Source organism: Saccostrea cucullata, unplaced genomic scaffold (genome assembly GCF_032062105.1).
Source record: "Saccostrea cucullata isolate Sc308-1 unplaced genomic scaffold, CSIRO_AGI_Scuc_v1 ctg847, whole genome shotgun sequence".
Taxonomy (NCBI): domain Eukaryota; kingdom Metazoa; phylum Mollusca; class Bivalvia; order Ostreida; family Ostreidae; genus Saccostrea; species Saccostrea cuccullata.
Genome location: NW_026922866.1, coordinates 39,466 through 61,355, shown reverse-complemented (window position 1 = coordinate 61,355; position 21,890 = coordinate 39,466). Strand labels below are relative to the sequence as shown.

Genomic DNA, 21,890 nt, shown 5'->3' with positions numbered 1-21,890 from the left:
AGCTGAACACGACTCGGAAGTAGGTATTTTCGATATCATTATCTACGATACATCAACACCAGGGTATACTCGTCAAATTTGTCACACCTGACTGATTTATTTGCCACGGGTATCGGCGTGGAATGGTGACCCGTTTTCGTGCTGGTTAACTTGCATAACATTTGATTACAGTTACGTGTAAATGTGTTTGTTAGTATACCGCACTGACCTGTACAGCTATAATTGTGTTTCTTTGGTATCTTGCTTTCTTACTTAGATGAAGTATTAAGTTTTCATATATTCGATCAATGCATACTATCTTTGCAAGATATATAAAAGCGGCAGCTCACACATTGTACCTTCCAAATAAAATACAACATTATTGTTCATGATAAGAGTATTTAGTTGTGTATGTCAAACGTTAAAGAAATCAAAAATAACGTCAAGATATCATTAGAAAGTCACTTTCCCCCCGAAATGCAAATAAAAATATCAATATTCTATTCCTCAGCCTTTTTTTTTTACATGTTTGATAACAGAGAATAATTAGGTCATTCTTCGATTCATATCTTTTCACCAAAAAATACTATATCAACAATTGTATTAAGTACATGTTTATAGCCCGTTAATTATCATACAATTTGTTCTTAAAGAAAAAATTAATCATTCTGTGTATGTGTATTATTAAATGACGGAATTTTCAATCCTGTGACACTTTGTAAACTGTAGGGTATGTGTGGCAAAACGAGAACTGGGTTGGAGATTCGGGTTCGTGTTGAAGTTCAGCATATACCATTATATATAGAACTTGAATAATGTAAGTAATTTCTGCGACAAATACATATATATTTCAGTATTTTCAAAACAAAAAAAGGTTTTCAGTTTAGAATTTTCCGACCCGGGCCTGATTTTCCCAACCCGGCCATTTTAAACACAAGTTGTTGCAGATGAAAATGTTAGAACAAACTATATATAGTTCAACATGGATTGTATAATTTTTATTAATCAGAATTACGTTTTATATGATCTAATTACGTTTTGTACACCGTAACTTCTGTGTTTCTCCGAGCTCGCTGGATGCGTGTGACAGCTCCATTGCACGTGTGTAGACCAAGGCTAAAATTGGTCTTGCACATGTAGGCCTATGTGTACTGTTTGTTAGGAGACTGGGTGACCGTAATGCTATGGAATCACGAAATTTAAAACAGTTCCATAATTAGACAGTGCAGTTTTTTTTATTAACGTCATTATAAACACTGTTAAACATATTAAATCTAACAGTCGAATATCTTTGGATATGGGGTAACCCATATCTATTCTTGTTATTGTTGCTACCGAGTATTGTATAGCAGACGTCCGTCTACACCGTGGTCGACAGGTTACACTGAAAAAAAAGAATAAGTCCTGCCCTGTGTGTAGGGGTCTGCAGGTACATGTATAGCGATTTTTCGAACAAAAATGGCTGGCTTATTTCTTTAAAGAATCGTGTTCATCTTTAAGAAGGAATCGGTGGACCTAACTGTCATTCATTTGCGATTCATGTTTGAATTTAATCCAGTAATTCTCATTTTCGCTCGTGATCGGGAGGTCGTGAGTTTGTATCTCGGCCGCGACCAACCTAAGTCGACAAAAAATGGGTAGCAACTGTTCCTTCGCCTTTCGCTTGGCACTTGAAGTAAAAGTTGCGTGTCGTCGGATGAGACCTAAAAAACCGAAATCCCGTGTAACGACAAGCGTTGGCACGATAAAGATAACTCACGTTCAATGGCCCTGAGTGCCGAGTAAAGGTCAAAATTTGAAGCCCTTCACCGGCATACAGTGAAGTCTTCATATGAGTGAAAAATTCTTGAGATGGACATAAAACAACATACAATCAATCAAGCAATCTAATTTTCGCGACAGAGGAAATATTCTCTACAAATACAAAGTAAAGGACATGGTTCGTTGCCATTATTGTTCGCAAGTTAAAGTAATTCGAGAAACTCGCGGATATTTCTTGCACGCGAATAAAAGTTGGTTAACAATATCTCAAAGTCAAAATTTAACATATGTATGATTTCTTTCCCTTCTTTCTAGAAACTGCACTGTTGACATGCAGACGGTCTGAATTGTTTACATGTAGCAACAAGAGAGGGGGGTATTCCATCGATAGAATGAATGTTAGTTTGTGTCCCGTTCCAAAACTTCTTTTGCTTATGTGCAGTTGTCACCATATACCGGTGCAGGGCTTTATATATAGAAAAATTATAGGTTCATGTAGGTACTCAGGGATTGAGCAGTGAGGGATCTTTATAATGCGTACGATAACGTACCGTGACACTGGGCCTTGGTTTTAAGTTCTTATTTATAATTGAAGGACCGAATACTCTTACGTCAGAGAACCGACTTTCATGAAGGAGAAACTATACAAGTAATTAAATGCAGTACAGTTAATGTTACAAATGGAAAAACATGTATCGGCGATTTTTTAAGATAGAAAATACATACATGTACTTTGTTAGGATGGGTGATTCATTTTAGGACTTCATTGATATCAAAAGAATGTAATGTGGTTTAATTTTACATGTTGGGGACATTTAGATTTTTTATTTAGACTTGTCACGTGATGTCGACATCAAATGATTTTAGCAATTATACTTGCAGTTTAGATGTCATCTATAAATTCCAATATTGCAAGGGCATAACCAAGTTAACAATCTTACTTTAATTCATATTCCTTTTCAACAATATATGTAGTTTGTAAAAAGAGCTGCGAACATATATAGATTCCCTTCTTTAATTGCTAAAATTTCATCTGTTGGATGGCAGGTTAATTATTTTGCTGGTCAACTACATTTAGTATAGCTATAATTTATTTATTTGCAAGATTTCATTTTGTGTTATTTTGAAGACCTTATATCATGTGTGACATCACTTTTCAAATACCTAAATGCTTCTTGAGTTGATGTGTAAAAAAATCTCATTTTAACTAATAAGAATTAAATTGACTATTTCCTTGCAATAAATGATTAATTTCAAAACAACATATTACTTTTTAAAGAATCTGCATACTAAACACATATCAAAATTTTGACAGTATCAGATTCTTTGTTTTACGTAATGCAGGGATTCAAATTTTCCTTATCCAGAGGAAATAATATCTTTTGAAATTTTAAAATAATTTTTGTAAAGGATGTATTCGCTTTGACAAAAGAATTGCCTTTTATTTAAAAAGTGCAAATAATATTTTATTTGTTGTTTTCAATATATATCATTTTTCAAATTTTGTACAAAATGTTATTATTTACAAGTTACTTAAACATGTGTACAACATTTTGTCCTTTTAAGCGTTGATTTTTGCGTGAATTTTGACTTCACATAGACAAGTGCAATTGTGGTATTTTGATGCATTGTTTATATGCTGTAGTGTGGGATTTAACAAACACAAAAAACCTGCAAAAAATGTAATGTAATAGCTTTAAGTTTTTTAACGTTTGTATAGAAAGACTATCTCAGTTGTATAAAATACACCGTGGAATGCAAATAATTTCATTTTGTGTTATTTTGAAGACCATTTTAATTTTTTTTATGTGTGTATTTTCTTTCAATTATCTATCCTTTATGTATACAATATCTCGATACAAAAAAAGTAAGGCCGTCAAATCGTAACAATCAAATGTACAGTTGTAACCAAACCTTAACTCTGCTGCGAGGACAGAATAACTTACTATGTGTTATTTGATACAGGTATTCTTAGCAGCATTGAACTCTTGAATTTCAGTGTATACAAAATTTATATTTTAACTTTAATCACATTGATTTTGGCTAATATATGACTATTTATTTCAATAGGCATATAATTTGCACACATGATTTTAATTTCAAAACAACATAATTTGTATTTCAACTTGTTACCATTATGCACAATGAGAAGTAAAGAAAAATATCAATTATAATTACATTATATCAAAATTTTGAAAGGGTCCTTCTCATTTAAATAAAGATTTCAAAAAAACAAATTGTTTGTATTCAGCCTAATGTCATTAATCGGGAAATCGTCAAGCTTTTTGTATCCAGAAGAAATAATATCTTTTGAAATTTTAAAATAATTTTTTTTTAATTTTTAAAATAAAAAATGAATATTCTTTCGAAAAGATTCAAAAAGTGAATTCCTTTCTTAAAAGTTTTGGAAAAAAGACTAAATAAATTCTTTAGTTATATAAAACTGTTTTTTTTAATCCTTTAGAATTAACACTATCGTACTTGACGTTAACTTTGCTTGTAAATTTTATAAGCACTCTCTACATCTAATTTCAATTTCAGGTCAAACTCAATCACATGATACAGAATTTAAAACAGGAGATATATGTGTCAAAGTAGTGAAAGGTCAAATGGCTCAAAGAAAGGTACATACTCGGTTTTTTTTCAATTAAATGCACTGTTTATTTAATGAATAACACAGATTATTTAAAAAAGGACTGCAATACGTTGACCATGTGCAAGTTTTTCTAACCAAAATTCAATTTAAAAAATCTAGGTTTAGTGTATATTCATGTAGGTTTTAAATTAAACTTTTTTTAAATTTTACAATTGGACTTTTGCAAGAAGCACTGACTTTTAAAGTTGAATGCTTACTTTGATATTTGATATGCGTTGATAATATGTACGGAATTGATAATAGATATTTAATATTGCTTATATTTGCAACTTAAATAATCTGTGTTTTTCATTAATTAAACAGCAACTTGTTGAAACAATTATCCCTTTATAATACTGTATCGTTTTCTGGTTCTTTTATGAAATTCGGTTGTTCTACTTGAACAATTAAAGAATAAATCAATTTTCTCAATCACAAATTTACATTAATAATATACACACTAAACTCCTTCGTTTCTCGAGAGCACACACGCCTTCCAAACACTGAAGCGCATCCGCTAAATTATACCTTCAGTCAAACAAAATAGCAAGGTACTTTATATGAAATATATCAATAACCTATCAAAGTCTCGAAAGTCTATTATAGACACATAAGACATGATTCAGAGTATCCCTTGCAGTACCTACCACGTTTGATTCTTCTGTTGACGGTTTTCCTAAACAGCCGTCAGTGACAGATAACTAAATCAACCCGAATGTCTCCATATTTATACATACTCCAGGTCACATGACCTGCGGAGAACCGAAGGGAACAAAGGAACAGGAAGTCAGCACAATGCAACTACCGAGAAACGAAGGGATAATTTGATTTTGATTCATCTCTGCTTCAATACAAGTAATGCAAAGTTGGTATTTATAGGTGGATGTAATCGTGAATACAGCGGCAAAGGATTTAAATCTGAACCAAGGAGCGGTATCGGCTTCCCTCCTTAAAGTGGGAGGAAAGGATATTCAGCGCGAGTGTCATTTTAAGTATCCCCATGGCATAGAGTTCGGAGACATTGCAGAAACTAGTGGTGGGAAATTGAAATGCAGGAGCATATTTCATGGGGCTCTTCAAAACTGGGACAAAGAGAAAGGAGTTGCGAAAACGGTTTGTAGTATATTGTGCTATTTTTGTATTTATATATAACATTTATTAACTTCAAATGACAATTTATGATTAAGAACATGTGTAAATATTGGCAATTAATTAACAAACAAAGAATAGAATTTATTATTGCTGGAAATAATTGACAAAGATGGCAAGATTTTTTTTTCACTGATAAGAGTTGTAGGATCACTCGCACAGAGATGTGATCATGTAGGTAGTGTGAGACTCAAAGAATGAGTGGACTAAAAGCCCTATTTTGGATCTTTTTTCGACTCCCGTCTACCAAGCTGTAAATGAAGTGAATTCAAAATATGTTACAAGCAATGGAAAGAGCAACATATACTTGGTTATATTAGATGGAACATTTGTACAAAATCAATGCCCTGTTGCCATTTATCAAATTGAAGCAACGATATATACATGTAAGTGTCGTCTTCCGGAATCTAACATGTATCCGGAGATGTTTTTAGATCCCATTATTTATAGGAGGCGGGGCTATCAATCGGCGTCATTGTTTACTCGCTCTCTCTATCCCTCTCTCTCTCTTAAAAATCGAATACTTGTTTAGCATATTACAGCGATTTCAATATGAACTTATTTAAAGAATAGTCTGATGACACGCAATATCAAAACAATATTTAATTTGCTAAATTCTGAAAACGGCAACCAAACACACTCAAAGACATAATTTACAACGAGGTCAGATAGAATACAATGTAACTGCTTTCACGAGTACACTCGCAGGTGGACATCACGTGATAAATTGTAATATTTAAAGTCGCTTGGTCCAATTCTAATCGCTAAAAATATATATTCATTTTTCTTCTTGAAAAATAATTGTCCATAAATTGTTTCAACTTTTGTCAAATTATATCCCCAAAGTTTTTTTTCTTTTAAAAGATATCAAAATTCAAAAGTTAAAAAATAAATTTTTGTTTGGTCACACAAAAAATAATCCTATCTTGATCATTGTTGATATCGCGTGAAATCACCTTCGAAAAATTAAATTTATCGCTTACATGTTTATCTCATGAAGAACAAACCCGAGCATTTTCTTCACAACAGAGTACATATATTACCTGTACACAGACAGTATTTTTTGCTCCTTTAAAAAAATCATTTAAAATATCTAATTTTCCTTTATTCTTTAAATATGCATATTAATATAAAAATTACTATGGATTATATTCAATTAATTTCTAATTTTGAAAAAAATGTATTATGCCTAAGGTTCTACTAATTGAGAAAAAATTCTCGGGTTTGAATAATCTTCATTGTGAGATATAACCGATAAATTTATTTTTTTCAAAATTGACTTCACAACAGATCTTAACTTCCGTCAGGAACTGCTGTTTGTCATTAAGGTTTTTGATACGCGTTTTCCATGTAAGGATTGTTGTAATACACTATTAAATCAATCCTATAATTTATTTTTATATATTATCTATGTAATGACGTACTTTTATTGTGTAAGATAATATGTGCCTGTTTCGGGTTAAGCGGCTTTAACAGGTCAATTGCAGTAATAACAATGGAAGCGAGAAGGTGGTTTTGAACATGTTTTTTTGCTCAATTAAGTGTGAGCGCACGTTTGTCAGCACGTCTCCTTTAAATATGACATTATTTTATTCAATATACAACTACAGTTTTCTTAAGAACTGTCGACAAACATGCACTGACTATGTATTCAGACGATGAAAAACGCGTGACCTTGATTATCTATTGATATTCAAGAAATCTTCAGACACCATGCCTTCGATATTTATTTAGTTTACCACGAAAAGTGCGTTTTAAATTCACATCTGTACCATGAATACATGGTTAAAATAACGGGGCTTACATGTATATGATAGAAAAAAATAAACATTTTATGAACATTTTATGAACTTAAATGTACGGCATTTTTTCTGGACAATTAAGTCCACCCATTCTTTAGCCCTTTACTCGACACTCAGGCCCATGGAGCAGTGAGAGGTAATTATCGTGCCAACGCCTATCGTGACACGGGTTCTCCTTTTTAAGGTCTCATTCAAATATTCCACAGCTTTCACTTCATAATTCCGAACGTATGGCAATAATATGTTGTTTCCAATTTTTTATGACTTTGGTCAGTCGCAGCATGGGTTCAAACTCATGATCTTTCTATCACGTATCAGTAGAATGTCATAGTAATCGTAATACTCAAGGTTATTCAGTTTTTTGTTACAGTTAATTGTATTTGTACTTTTGTTGTAAAGGGTCTGCAGAAATTTATGAAGACCTGTTTGACAGAAGTGCAGAATAAGAAGCTCTCCAGCATTGCTTTCCCGGCCCTTGGAACTGGGAACCTTGGTTATCCAAAAGATATAGTAGCAGAGGAAATGTGCAATGCTATTGTCAACTTTTCTAACGACTATCCACATACATGTTTGAGAGATGTGGAATTTGTTATTTATGAGAAAGACAACGAGTGCATTCAGGTACGATAAATATTTATTTTTTCTGTTAATTGTAAATCTAGCTAATTGTAAAGTATATTATTATACCTCATTATGAATATTCTAAACAACGGGTTATCTGATTGATAAGTTATTGTTTTCGGGCCGTATAAACTCTTTTCCCGGCCGTGGTTTCACCTCTTAACACTAATATATTTTCCCGCAATATTTGATTATTGAAAATCTTTAGAAAGTAGACGTCACAATAGCCTGGTTTACGTCACAAAATTGATAATAATATGTTGACCAACGGGTTTTATAGTAACTTCAAAATTTACGTAAAAATGAAAGTGAATTTGAGAGTGGTGCCGATTTTGAAAGTTTATTTCAAAGGTTTTGCTTTTTCGGTATAATAAACAAGGTTTACATCATGGAAGACAGTACAAGATACATGATTGTGTGTCAAAAAATATATATATAAAAAGGGCTTGATTTTTCTTGACAAGTCACTTTTCCCTCACTATCATGCAATAAATGTATAATATTGAATGAATGGGTCTATCTTACTGTTGCAATTGATTTCGAAGTTTATAATTTTTTTTGAGAAAATGGTTAAATCATTATAACTAATAATATTCTTCGAATCCAAAAACCTTTATTTGAACAGACCTTTGAAAAAGAAATAAGTAAAAGGGCAAGGGAACCTATACACGTAAAGCAAAAGGCCCAAAGAAAACGACACGGAGGTGACCATGTTCGAACGACATTTGGTTCTGACAGTCAAAAGGAGGTCTCTGTAGATATTGGTCCCATAAAACTGCGCATGTACCAAGGGGACATTACTCTGGCTGATGTCGATGCCATCGTGAATGGTACTGATATTGAGATGGATCTCAGTAAAGGTAACTTTTTAAACTTACTACGATAACAATTATTAATGAACTTCATATTTTTAACCGTTCATCAGTCGTGTTACTTTTGATTAATTTATGTTTTCAAATCCTTAGGCATTTGTATGAAGAAAAAATTATTGGCATTGAAATTTTGAAATGAAACCTTTGGGCCAGAAAAAACTTAAACTTATGTGGAAGCATCATAGAGGAGTATAAATTCTAAATTGTTCAAATTATGACCCCTAAGGGTAGAGTGGGGTCACAGTTTTACAAGTTTTATAAAACTGTCACAAGTTTTATACTGAAATACATAGAGAAAATCTTCTTTTCAGAAGAACCGCTGGGCCAGAAAACCAAACTTGTTACAAAGCATCTTGGGGGTAGTGTAGATTCTTAAAATGTTAAAATCATGACCTCCCGTGAATTGGGAGATAAATCACATAGAATCACATTTACATAGAAATATATGGGGTCAAAAAATTAAAAAATTTTCTTCTCAATAACTACTGGGCCACAAAAAAACTGCTTAATTATGTGGAAACATCTCTAGGGTAGTGTAGATTATAAATTGTTGAAATCATGACCCCTTGGGATTGGGGGGCCATAATAGGGAATAAGTTTTACTTTAAAAATATGTAAACGTCTTTTAAAATCTTCTTTCAGTAACCAATGGGCCTGAAATGCTGAAACCTATGTAGCAGCGTACTGGAATAGTGTAGATTATAAATTGTTTAAATCATGACTCCCGGGGGTAGAGTGGGGCCATGATAGATAATCAAAGTTTTACATTGAAACATATAGGAAAACCTTTTAAAATCTTCTTTATCTCGAGAACAGCAAGGCCAGAAAAGCTGAAACTTATGCAAAAGCATTGTAGGATAATGTAGTTTTTTTTTTAATCTGTCCAAATTATGACCCTTTGGGTAGGATGGGGTTACAAAAGCTTTTACAAGGGAAGAAATCTGGTAAAAACAAGATGTGTTTGTGAAAACACTGATGTCCCAATTGTACAATTGTAATATATAAAAATAGGCCGAGTTTAAAGTTTTTCATAGGTACTGAAATGTAAATGGTCAACGGGTCAAGGTGATTGGTATCCAATGAAAGGTCTTGCCACAAAAAATATATATGTGAAATCTGGAAGCCCTAGTCCCAACCTTTCAAAAGTTATGACCAAGGTTAAACTTCTAAAAGTAGGTCAATTTCAGAGGTCTTGTCACAAGGATTATATATGTGAATTATGAAAGCACTAGCTCTTACCATTTGAAAGTTATGGCCAAGATTTTTCATAAGTACAAAAATCTTCAAGGTCAAGGTCAAAAAGTCAAAGTTGTTGGTGCCCAATGTAACGTTTTTCCACAACAAATTCATACAGTATAGTTCAAAAGTCTTGGTGTCTACTGTTTTGAAGATATGGACAAAAATTAAAGTAGTTCGGAAATTTTGTGTAAAAGTTGGTCAAACTCCAAGGTAAAGGTCATAAGGTCAAATTTGGTGGTACCCAAAGAAATGTCATGTCACAAGGAATACACATATGAAATATAAAATTCATAGCTCCACTAAATCAAAAGTTATTGGCAAATTTGGGAACAAATATATCAATTTTGCATTTACGAAAAGTTTTTAATTAATTAGTCTTTGTATGTTGCCAAACAGGAGCATCATTATTTCACAAACACATCTTGTTTTCAAAATGACGAGTTTATCTTTTAATTTTTTTTTAATAAAAGAAAAACGAATGTGGGTTTTGGTAAATAATAAATGTGTTTTTTAACAAGATTTTTATTATTTCACGTATTTTGTAGGAGAGGTGTCTAGAGCGATCATGTCTAAATTAGGGGTAGAGCTTCAACGGCAGATAGATATTCAAAGTTAGTAAATGTACTTGATATAAAGATTTCCCAACTTTAACCTATATTTGCCATTTCTGTACAGTATTATACTGGTTAAACACAAAAGTAATTTGTTGAATATTTACGAATAGAAAAAAACATGCATGAATATGGTTTGGCAGTTACTGCAAATGGCGATAAGTCAAAGTTGCCATCAAAGTACATCATCCATGTGAATGTTGCTGGTGGAAATTACAAAAAGAGCATTATGAGTGTCTTTCGAAAAGCAGAAGAAATAGGCATAAAAACCTTAGCTCTGCCAGCCCTAGGAACAGGTAAATAAATTTTAACATTATCTTTACGTTTATATTACCGTTAAGTTAAGTTATTATCAAAATTTGTATTCTGCATTTAATTGATACGACAATGATTTCCTCAAGAATAATCAATAAGATCAAAAGATAAGAATTGATAAATGATAACTTTACAAAAATTTGGCATTCATACACATACTCTTGATAAAACTATGGAAAATATTAATATTTTGCATTAATTTACAGATACATGTATTTGTTTCTTTTGTCCATATACCTGTATTTCATTACAATGCTATGTTAGACTCACAGTTCTAACACATTTTTAGAGACATTGTTCTAAAGGAAAGACCTATCTGTTTAAAACAAATTCAATTTATTTAGCATTTTAGCAGTTACTTTCAAACGTAAAAACAAATCTTTATCTGTGTTTCATTCATGCATAATGTTCAGCGATTGTTAAGGATATAATTAATAATGGAAACTGAAGCCATATACAGGGTTCTCCATGAGCTGTTTTACCGTATATAGATTGAAAAATGTTTGGAAGATATTGTTCATGCATGATGAAATACACGTTTATTTATTAGTAAATTTACATAACAGACAAATATATGCATTTTTTTAAGTATTCTTCTGTAATGTACTTATACATGCAATGTCCTGAATATTAATAATCTTTAGGGCAACAAAGCTTTTACCAGAGGAAAATAGAGGACTTTGCTCAAGAGGTTTTTGATGGACTAAACAAATTGTCTTCAGTGAAGAATTTAGCAGAAGTCCATGTGATTATTTTTGATCACCAACAAGCCATACAGTTCATCGTAGAAATGGAAAAATGTTTTGAGTCACAACATAAGGGTTTGTTCACAGGAATAAAGGATACAGTTAAATATTATGTAACCGGTACGATTCATTGTTCCACTGAGTAAGCCTTTTACTTTCTTTTCTTATATATATGGCTGTTCATTGTGCTCTATCATCGTATAACAGTTTTCTTTTACACATTAGGAAATAATCATCTTCTCGTGAAATATTTGCGACCGTTATTACCGTCTACATGTAATCAGATGCATACTGCGGGTTTTCATCTTGTTTCGTTTAGTTTTGTTTGATTGATATATGCATTGTGCCAAAAAATGATTTGCCTGACGCGGTTCGCGAAATTCGTGGTTCCTGTCCAACTTTCGCCTGAGGCCTAGACCAGAAAAATCAAAATTTCAAAATCAATGCAATCTTTACATCTAGATATCAAGCAGTCAAACTGTCATGATTGTAGTTAGTGTTAAACCCTAAAAAAAATTGTAACTTGTGGCCCCATGTTTACGGATTTTGCTTAAATCATGTTAAAATCAAAGTAAACGAAAGCTGTTTCATTCATTGATACTGTAACACACGCATTCTGAGAAACGCATTCTGATGTCATGAAACATTTTCATGAATAACAATACATTGTTTCCTGGACACTATGGGCATGTTCTCATGATGAAATGTACTGATGCCGATATTTATAGCCTTTTTTTATTGCTGCCTTGTCTCACTGCCTGATAAAATTAAGAGAGTTCAATATCTATAAAATTTTACAAAAAAATAACTCCTCGAATATTGCTATAGCAAAACGCTTTTTAAAGGAGATGAATCTCCTCGTCGTATGTCTGAGTCAGGAAGAAGCAATTATGTATTATATGTATGAAAAAAAAAATGTTATAATCATATACGTTTAGTTCAGTGATTGAACTGTAAATTAATTTTCACCTGAATTAGAAAAACTGTGTCCTTAATATCTTTACGCGTCTTTCCCTTTTTTCACATTTCGTAATTTGTAAAGAGTAAGGATGTAAAATCTTTATCGTTTTTTTTTTATTTATAGGTGAAAAGTCTGACGGTAGCGGGCAGTGGAACCCAGTTTTGGGTGACAAACCTGATGATCAATCATCGGTAACGATTGTTGTGTTTGCAGATGATCAGAAAAATCTTGATGCAGGAATACGAAAACTTGAGAATCTTCTTGATGCTGATTTCAAAACCAGGGATATTCGAGATGACGCTATTCCTGATCTTTCTCCGGAACAGGTTGGTGAAATATGTACATGTATGATAATAGATGTACATGTACAACCACGAAATTGAGAATTTAGGAGATTAATAATTTTACATTATTTCTATGCAGACTTTATAAACTCGTTATAATCTCTATTTTAAATTATTATTATTACTTATGTATCAACTTAAGAGAATAGAATTCATGTCTTTACACCCACTTTGTCTGATGAAAAGGTGATGATAACGAACAGAAATCTATCTCAAAAAATCACAGGCACCTGACGTTACTTATTTAAAAAAAATACCCATACCTAATTATAAACAAGGTACCCATCGAGACCGCCACATTGGATTTTTAAAAAGTTGATCATTCACTTGTATTTTCGTCTGAAACTCCGTAAAAAAAATTCCCTGCAACCATATTCGTTCTGTTTCCAGTCTTTCGAGGTCTAAACTTATGGCCAGTGCAACCACAAGGGCGCATCACCCTTGCAAATATTAAAAATCTCTCGTCAAACTCGATCTACTGCTTCAACAATGCGAGAAATAACTAAAGGGGGGCCGGAAGTTTACATCAATATGCTAATGGGAATATTCCGTTTTGGGTGGATCTAAATCGGCGTGTTGTAATTACTGTGAATTTTTTAATAAGTATTAAGGTATTCACTCGTGAAATTTGTTAAATTAAGGATTTTTGAGAAGTATATTTTGGATAAGTATTCATATAATATGACTCAAAATAGCAGAGAAAATAGTGGGTCAGTGTGCGTTTTACTGAGCAACGGTACAATTAAGTTGACCTTTTTGCACTTAAATTTTAACTCTTTGGTTAATTACTTTAACTTTATAAATTTTATCAAAAGTAACCATATGGCAATAAATATAATCTTATTTACGTAAACTAGTTTAAATAATATTTATCATTGAAAAGATCGTGCAATTTAATGCACGTCAATTATTGTTTGACCTTTTGCACTAAAAAGTAACATTTTGGGTATTTTAAATCTATATTAGTAATAAATTATTTCCTTGTATCAAACTTTTTACGACTTTTAAAAGTGCTGATCAGTGACAACTACCACGTAGTTTAAAATAATGAAAGAAAAAGTTGGGGTCAGTGATGTTAATTTTGAAATATTTTTCGAAAAACGGCGCAAATTTTATTTTGACTTTTTTGACATATCATCATTTCTCGGCAAAGTTTGTTGAAGGAAGATGTAAAATTTGTTTAAATAATATAAATTGAGACCTTTATTTAATATTCCTAGCATTTCATAACGAAAATTATTCTCCGAGTATAAGTTTAAATATTAAATTTAATAAATGTGCAGATTTGCAGAATTTTCTGCTTAATATCCTTCTACCACAAAAAATAGTCCCTCAAAAATCTTATTTTCTTTGTGGATTTTTGAGCAGTTTTTTCATGGAATGTTTAATAATATACATAATTGAATTTAAATATGTTTTTGCAAACTGAATTAAAACAAATAGTGTTTAAGTAAGAGATTCTGCGTGAACTTTTCTAAATTGCTGACAAGTGACATACCTTAACGTAGAACCTAAAGTGAAAAATAAACCTAAACAATGAAGTCATATGACGTAGGTCAGCCTGATGAACATTTTAAAAAGACAAAATATTGAATCGGCTTCAAGTCCTTACCTACACGCAATGAACATGCTGAATATAATAAATAACACATTGTCGTTATTGAGCGCTATTTATGGATAGAGCGAAAAACACGGATAAAAGATATTATTATACCTCATTATAAATATTCTACACAACGCGTTGTTACAACGCGAAATGTAATAACAACGCGAAATGTAATAAACCTGGATTATTACATTTTGCTTTCTTACATTTTGCGTCGAGATCAACGCAAAATGTAATAACGCAAAATGTAATAACACGATTTTTAAATCATTACATTTCGCGTTATTACATTTTGCGTCGAGAACAACGCAAAATGTAATAACGTGCTTTTTTGTTGTTACATTTTGCGTTATTTTATTTTTGCACTGAAGACAACGCGAAATGTAATAAAACGTTATGTAATAAAACAAAATGTAATTAATTTTTTCAATTGCGTTTCACAAAAAAGATCATAAAATTGATTCAAATATATACATGTAACCAACATGGGACACACGCTGTAAAAATATTTAGAACTAAAACAATAGGACCAACGCTAGGGCTTTTTCGGATATAAATACATCTAAATGTATCGTTTTTCTGACTCTGATTTTAGTTATATTGAATACACTGTACTTAATTATACAGAATTAATTTAACTTTGATCGGCATATTTTTGATAGTCTTATTAAATATCTAACCAATAACAAATATGCAATTATCAAAAATTGATCATAAGTTCATTAACAGTTCTTTATATGCATGTTCGGCATGTATACATTGGTTAACAAATTAGAAGTGTATGTGTGTGTCAAGCGAGGAGGGCAGGGATAGGGTGGGGTGTTTACTTCGTATGTTTATTATTGTATTACTGTGGACATGCAGAAACAATCCATTTTATTATTGGATGAAAAGAGAGAGAGAGAATTTTGTTTTTGCTTGTCTGTAAAACTGGTGATTTACATGGAACAGAATGGTATCATCATTGTCAATAAACCCCTTCCCGCTTTATATTTACATCGGTCAATACAAATGAATAAGGTTTTTTAAAAGATAAATTGCATTTGTCTGTAAAAAAAAAAGCAAAAGCACACTGGTCAATACCCCCCAACAAACCTGCCCACACATGCACATTTCTAATTTGCAACACCTATACAAAATACGTTCATTAAACTAATTTTAAATTTTACATGTAGCTAATTAAATCAATATATTACAAAATTTGTTAATTATAAAAAAAATTGCATGTATCTATGTTTTTTCCTTTTGTTTATTTTCTTTTCATTGACCACTACACTATTGAAAATTGTACTGAATCCGGCTGCCGAAAAAAGTGTATTATTACATTTTGCGTTGTTGCCTTTTGCTTAATCTCGACGCAAAATGTAACAACGCAAAATGTAATAATCAAAATATCGTCTTATTACATTTTGCGTCATTACATTTTGCGTTGATATCGACGCAAAATGTAATAACGCAAAATGTAATAATCCAGGTTTATTACATTTCGCGTTGTTATTACATTTCGCGTTGTAACAACGCGTTTCTGATTGGTTCTAAATCATCACGTGATCGGGCCGTAAAACTTCATATTTCCCGGTCGTCGGCACGCTTTTCATTATATTCCACCTCTTCTTACTTAATGCATTTTCCCGCAATAATTATCGTTCATTAAAATAAAACTCCCAAGAGTAGTAGACGTCACAATAACCTGCTTTACGTCACAAAATTGATGATAAAGTGTTGACGAGAGGGTTAAGTAATTTTACGTTAAAAAATGAAATTGAATTTGAGAGTGGTGCCGAATTTGAAAGTTTTATGTTTATTTCTAAGGTTTTGCTTGTTTCGTTATAATAAACAATTCATTGCATGAATGTTCGGGAAACATGAAGACTTATTCAGCCAACAAAATATCATATCCCCGTCGGGCGAAGCCCTCGGGGAATATGATTTTCTTGGCTGAATAAGTCTTCATATTTCCCTCACTATCATGCAATAAAAAATATAATAGAGGTAGAACCAGGTGTCTTGAAAGAGTAAGCATCCTCTCTCGTCTTCAGACCCGCCGTATTTTTCAGAGACTGATTGCGAGGGGTGATAAAAGAGTTGACGATCTTTCTCTATACACTGTATTTACAAAACCACTATTGGATCAAAATGGAATTTGTCAAACATTAAGTTAAACACATGCTCTAAAAAGCAGATGTCTTTGAATGGTTTGCTTAATGTTTTATACGTCACAATCTGAAAATGATGACAATATGTAGAATACTTGTTACGAAAAATATTTGACTCAGTCGTACTCGAGCAACGATCGGTTGTAAAAAATAACATGCGAGGGTTGATCCAGAAGTAATGTCAGAACTTCGATAAAATTTATTCTAGTTGACATAAAACAACAAAATTATTGATATTGAACGCCGTATTTATTTCAAACAAGCAAATTCAAAGAATTGTGGTCCCACTTTCGGTGTCTTTGTGGGTGAGATGTCATTTTTTTATGACATACTGTGTCAAATATGAACGCCTTATTAAATGCCATTTGAAAATTATCACTGAAGCTGATTTAAAAAAAAAAAAAGGTCAGACGTGAAGTTCAAGGTCAAGGGGTCAGAAATCATAGCACCCTCGGAAATATCTTGTCACAAGAAATGCACACGTCAAATATGAAAGAAATATCTCTTCTCAATATAAGGAACAAGACGTGTTTGTGAAACACTGATGACCCGTATGGCAACAAAGCAAAGATTAAACTTTTCTTAAATGTAAATTAAATATATTATTACCCAAAGTCTTCTTACGAAAAATATTGTGAAATATAAAAGCCCTAAAACACCTGTTCAAAAGTTTTGGCCAGGGATAAGCTTTTGAAATATACGTCAAACTCTAAGGTCAAAGGGTCAAAGTTGTTGGTTTATGAAAAAAGGTCTTCTCACAAGTATTACATATGTGAAGTATGAAAGCCCTAGCCGTTAAAAGTTATGACCAAGGTTAGAGTTTTAAAAGAGAAAGTCAAACTCCAAGGTCAAGGTCAAAGTTCTTGATATCCGATGAAAGGTCCTGTCACAAGGATTAAATATATCAAGCAGGAAAGCCCTAGTCCTTACCGATCAGAAGTTATGGCCAAGGTTAAAGTTTTTTCATAAGTACGGAAATCTCTTAGGTCAAGGTCAAAAGTTCAAGGTCGTTTGTGTTAAATGAAACTTCTTACCTCAACGAGTTCATATGTGAAATACGAAAGTCCTATAATCTACTGTTCAAAAGTTATGGCCAAGGTCATAGTTTTTAAAAAGGAAGTCAAACTCCAAGGAAAAAGGGTCTAATTTTTTGGTATCAAAAGAAAGGTCGTGTTACAAGGATTACATATTTGAAGAAGGATATAGAGATAACGAACAGTATTCAATCTCAACGTCCATTAAACAATTTACAAAATAAGAGCAGAGCAAACACGGACCTCCGAAACATCTTTGGTGATATGCCATGGAGGAGTTGCCACATATATTTGTGAAATATTTACACCCGCCGTGTGCTCGTTGTCATGATCAGGAAATAACGGAAAAAATCCATCGTCAATTCAGTGTATAAATAATGGACTAACAATTGGTATGAAAAACGTGAAATGAGCATTTCTCTCAATGTTAAATTGTATTTGCTAACACGGTTTTTGTATCGACCATAGAACTTACGAAATGATGACTTTAATATTCGCTTTCGAAAGCTGTTGATATTCTTGTTTTTATCAACTTGCTTAATTCTTTTTATAAAAAATACCTGGTTTAAAAAATGTGTGATACGTAGAGCATGCTCTTGCGTAACGAATAATGGATATATATACGTCATATATTTAATCGTTTCTCCAATAAAGAATTTTGTTCTCGCTCTTTTAATTATTAAGTCTCTGTCTAAGTGTTTTGAAAAGTACCATAAGACTGAATGTTTAACATAACTGAAACAAACATGTCTTTTGACAACATCAGACACCAGTAAAACGTTTTATATCATCCTTTGGTCTTCGTCATCTGCAGATCATTCAATGAAACATACTTACTCCCCCAATTGTCCGAACCATCTTTAAAAAACGACTCATATTGATATTCTTATACTGAGTTTGATTAATACACGTTACTGTCTCTACTGGCAAATTCCTCATTTTGAAGTAAAAATGCATTAAATTATCATTATTAATTAACAATTGAGTTTTCATTTGTTTAATGCATCGACTAAAATACATTTATAATCAAATATCGCAATGGGTTTGTTCCCATCTCGCCTTAACTGTAAAATTTTGAAGTGTGAAAGCTCTCAGAGGAGTTAAAGTTCAAAGATTTAATGTATCAAGGTTAAAGTTTTTTTGGTATTTCACATTTAATTTTATTCACATTATTCATAAATTCGCATTAACTGTTAAATTCAACCTAAAAATGTTACAATTTAATTTTATTTATCAACAGTGATAATGTTTGCCACAAATATATATATCTTGCCTTAGAAACTTTTTTCTTATGAATATTTACAATCAAATAACACACCTCGCAATGATGTAATTAAAATTTTTTTGATGAAAATTAGAAAATAACGTCTATAATGTTTTTTTGAAATTATATAGGGATAAGGCTCGTTATTAGATTGTTTTTTTTTTTAATGTTTATGTCTTTTGATCTTGAATACTCTTAAAACGTGACGTTAAGTTGTTAAGCGGCCATCCCCTATGCTGTGTTTGAAACGTCTATAAAATGAATTCAACATTAAATGATTTATCTTTAATTTCAACATTAATAATATTTATATCATTGCATATTATGGTTTATTGTGTTTGATAAAATGACGCCAAATTTAAAAGATATGAACACTGATATTACTTCTGGATTAACCCTCGTATATTATTGAAATTTCTTTGTAGTAACATTTAATAATTTGCACAGGGGTTTATGAAGACAAAAAACTTGCCAGTTCAATCATTAATTGGATTGATTGTTTGAGTGAAGGAAGGCAGATGTTTAAAAATGTTTGTTCTGTTGCCCGGTGAAAGCAAGCTGGGGAAAATGTGTCCTTCATTCAGCAATTTATAAAAGATCGGCAAGTTACAGTCAGAAAATAATTAAACATCATGACAATAATTTATTTATAAATTCCTTAAATATCATTTACTTTAAACTTTTTAAACATATCAGATAATTATAAGAAGACGCCTATACTTTATCCACATTTGGATAGACGACGGTAATAAGACAGCGGGGCTTGGGTTATGATGATCTTTATGCTCATTTTGGGAAAGTTTATCTTAGGTCGCGATTTTGTTTATCACCCCTCGTATTACATGTTCATAGTCAAATTTAATACAAAACGGCCTATATTTTTTATGAAACACATCAGACAAAATGCAAACCACTCATTGGAATGACAGGTTATACCTGTACTTGCTAACAAGGTCATTAAATGTATTATCCTTATTTCTATTGTGTGTGTTAGTTTTCGAAATACATGAAAAAAAAAACAATTAAAAAACACAAACGTATTTGATATATGTTGCAAAAGTATTTTCCTTTTACTCGGTTGCATTTGACAAACCCCTGTTTTTTTCTTTTTGAGTGTATAATAACCATTCTCATGAAATACCTAAATTTTTGTGAGAGCAAATAATCAATGAACAAAACTGACTGAAAGTTATCTGCGTATTTCTTGGTTTTCAGGTAAAATCAAGTGTTCATTTCTGTTTGTTCAATTAATAAGATTTAAGACTCTTTGATTTGTATCTGTGTGCAATTTTAAAAGTAACTTTGATATGTGAAATGTACAGGACCACACGATACAGAAAATCAGTTATGTAAACATTGACGCCTAGGCCTCAAAGAGTTTCAGAATTGGGATATAAAAGATAAATTTGAGGTATCATATTTATCATATCGAATTGGTTGTTAGAAGAAGCACACTGTGTCTCAGTAAGAGTGAAACAATAATATACTAGAATGAAAATAGTCTTGCAAAGTAGTAAAGCCAGATAATTTGATTTTTTTAAAATCGAAATTTAAAACAATCTTAGAAAACTAAGCTATCAATTTTACGTAAACGATAAAAGCCAAACTAATTTACATGTACTATCAAAAAATGCACATTATTCAAATATTTGATTTGTCTGTATAGTTTTTTGAATTGAGTATATGGGCACAATCTTCTTTTCAAGAACAGCAAAGCCATGGTTTGTCATTTTACATGTATTTGAAAGCATCTTCAGATAGTACAGATTCAAGTTGTTCAAATTGTACCCCTCCTCTTACCCTTTCTGCCTTTTAGGAGTAGTTCGGGACCTAACTCATGCATTTAAGATTTTTAATACTAGCCTTTTTTTGGTTCCTTCCTAGCTACAATACTCAGGTGAGCGATGTGGCCCCTGGGCCTCTTGTTTTTATTTGAAATAGCGAAAATAAAATAAAACTTTTTAATTGAGTCTTTGGTTCATAGAAATTGGCTGGAATAAACGACATTTTTAACAATTAATTCGAAGAAAGGGAATATAAATCTACATTATTATACTCAAGAGTTCAGAAATAAACCTTTGGATTAAATTAGTTTTACTATATTTATTTCTTTTGTGCAGATGAAAGCTTTGATGAATCTGAAGGATGAGTTCGATGTAGAAATTAATATAGATACACAAAGGAAAATAGTTACCCTTTTTGGAACCAACGATTCGTTACTTGATGCTACCAGTTATGTTAAAGACGTGTTACGAAATGTTGATCGCAATAAACTTGAGGCTGAGTATATATCAGACGTCGTGACTTGGTATTTTGTTGACAATTCTGATGGCAAAAATGAATTATGTGGTTACCCTAAAGACATAAATCTTCTTGTGGAAAAAGCTTACCGTAACAAACGACCAGATGTCCAGTTCCCTGACGAGCATGGTACACAGTACACCATTGACTTTTCCAAAATGGAAGAGTACCCGAGCGATGATCCTAATGATGTCGTGACTGTAACTAGAAGAGACAGAATCCAAGGCATGAATACTTTCTCACAACTCTCATTTTCCTGTTTTCTCTTTCAACATAGATTGCTTTCCCAGACGAATTAACGCTGTAAAAATTACTAATATTCCTCCCAAAAGGTTCTAGTTTACATACTGAGAAGTATTTCCTACAAATATATATCAACCATGCATTGCTTCAAATATGTTTTAATTACTGTATCAAGAAAAAACGAAACAAATTTCGAACATCTTAAGCTTAAATGTTCTACAAACTATTTTTTCAAACAATAGTCCTGCTGA

The 21,890-nt window shown here is 32.0% G+C and overlaps 2 protein-coding genes across 2 annotated transcripts; both read left to right on the top strand.

The window, feature by feature from the left end:
* Positions 1-7,586: 7,586 nt before the first annotated feature.
* On the top strand, positions 7,587-11,876 carry LOC134262622 (protein mono-ADP-ribosyltransferase PARP14-like). The gene is made up of 6 exons (XM_062744999.1): positions 7,587-7,595; positions 7,726-7,947; positions 8,573-8,807; positions 10,604-10,669; positions 10,783-10,965; positions 11,629-11,876. The coding sequence occupies exons 1-6, from the start codon at positions 7,587-7,589 to the stop codon at positions 11,874-11,876; spliced, it is 963 nt and encodes a 320-aa protein (XP_062600983.1).
* A 536-nt stretch (positions 11,877-12,412) lies between these two features.
* On the top strand, positions 12,413-21,695 carry LOC134262621 (uncharacterized). The gene is made up of 3 exons (XM_062744998.1): positions 12,413-12,416; positions 12,815-13,017; positions 21,216-21,695. The coding sequence occupies exons 1-3, from the start codon at positions 12,413-12,415 to the stop codon at positions 21,693-21,695; spliced, it is 687 nt and encodes a 228-aa protein (XP_062600982.1).
* Positions 21,696-21,890: the final 195 nt, after the last annotated feature.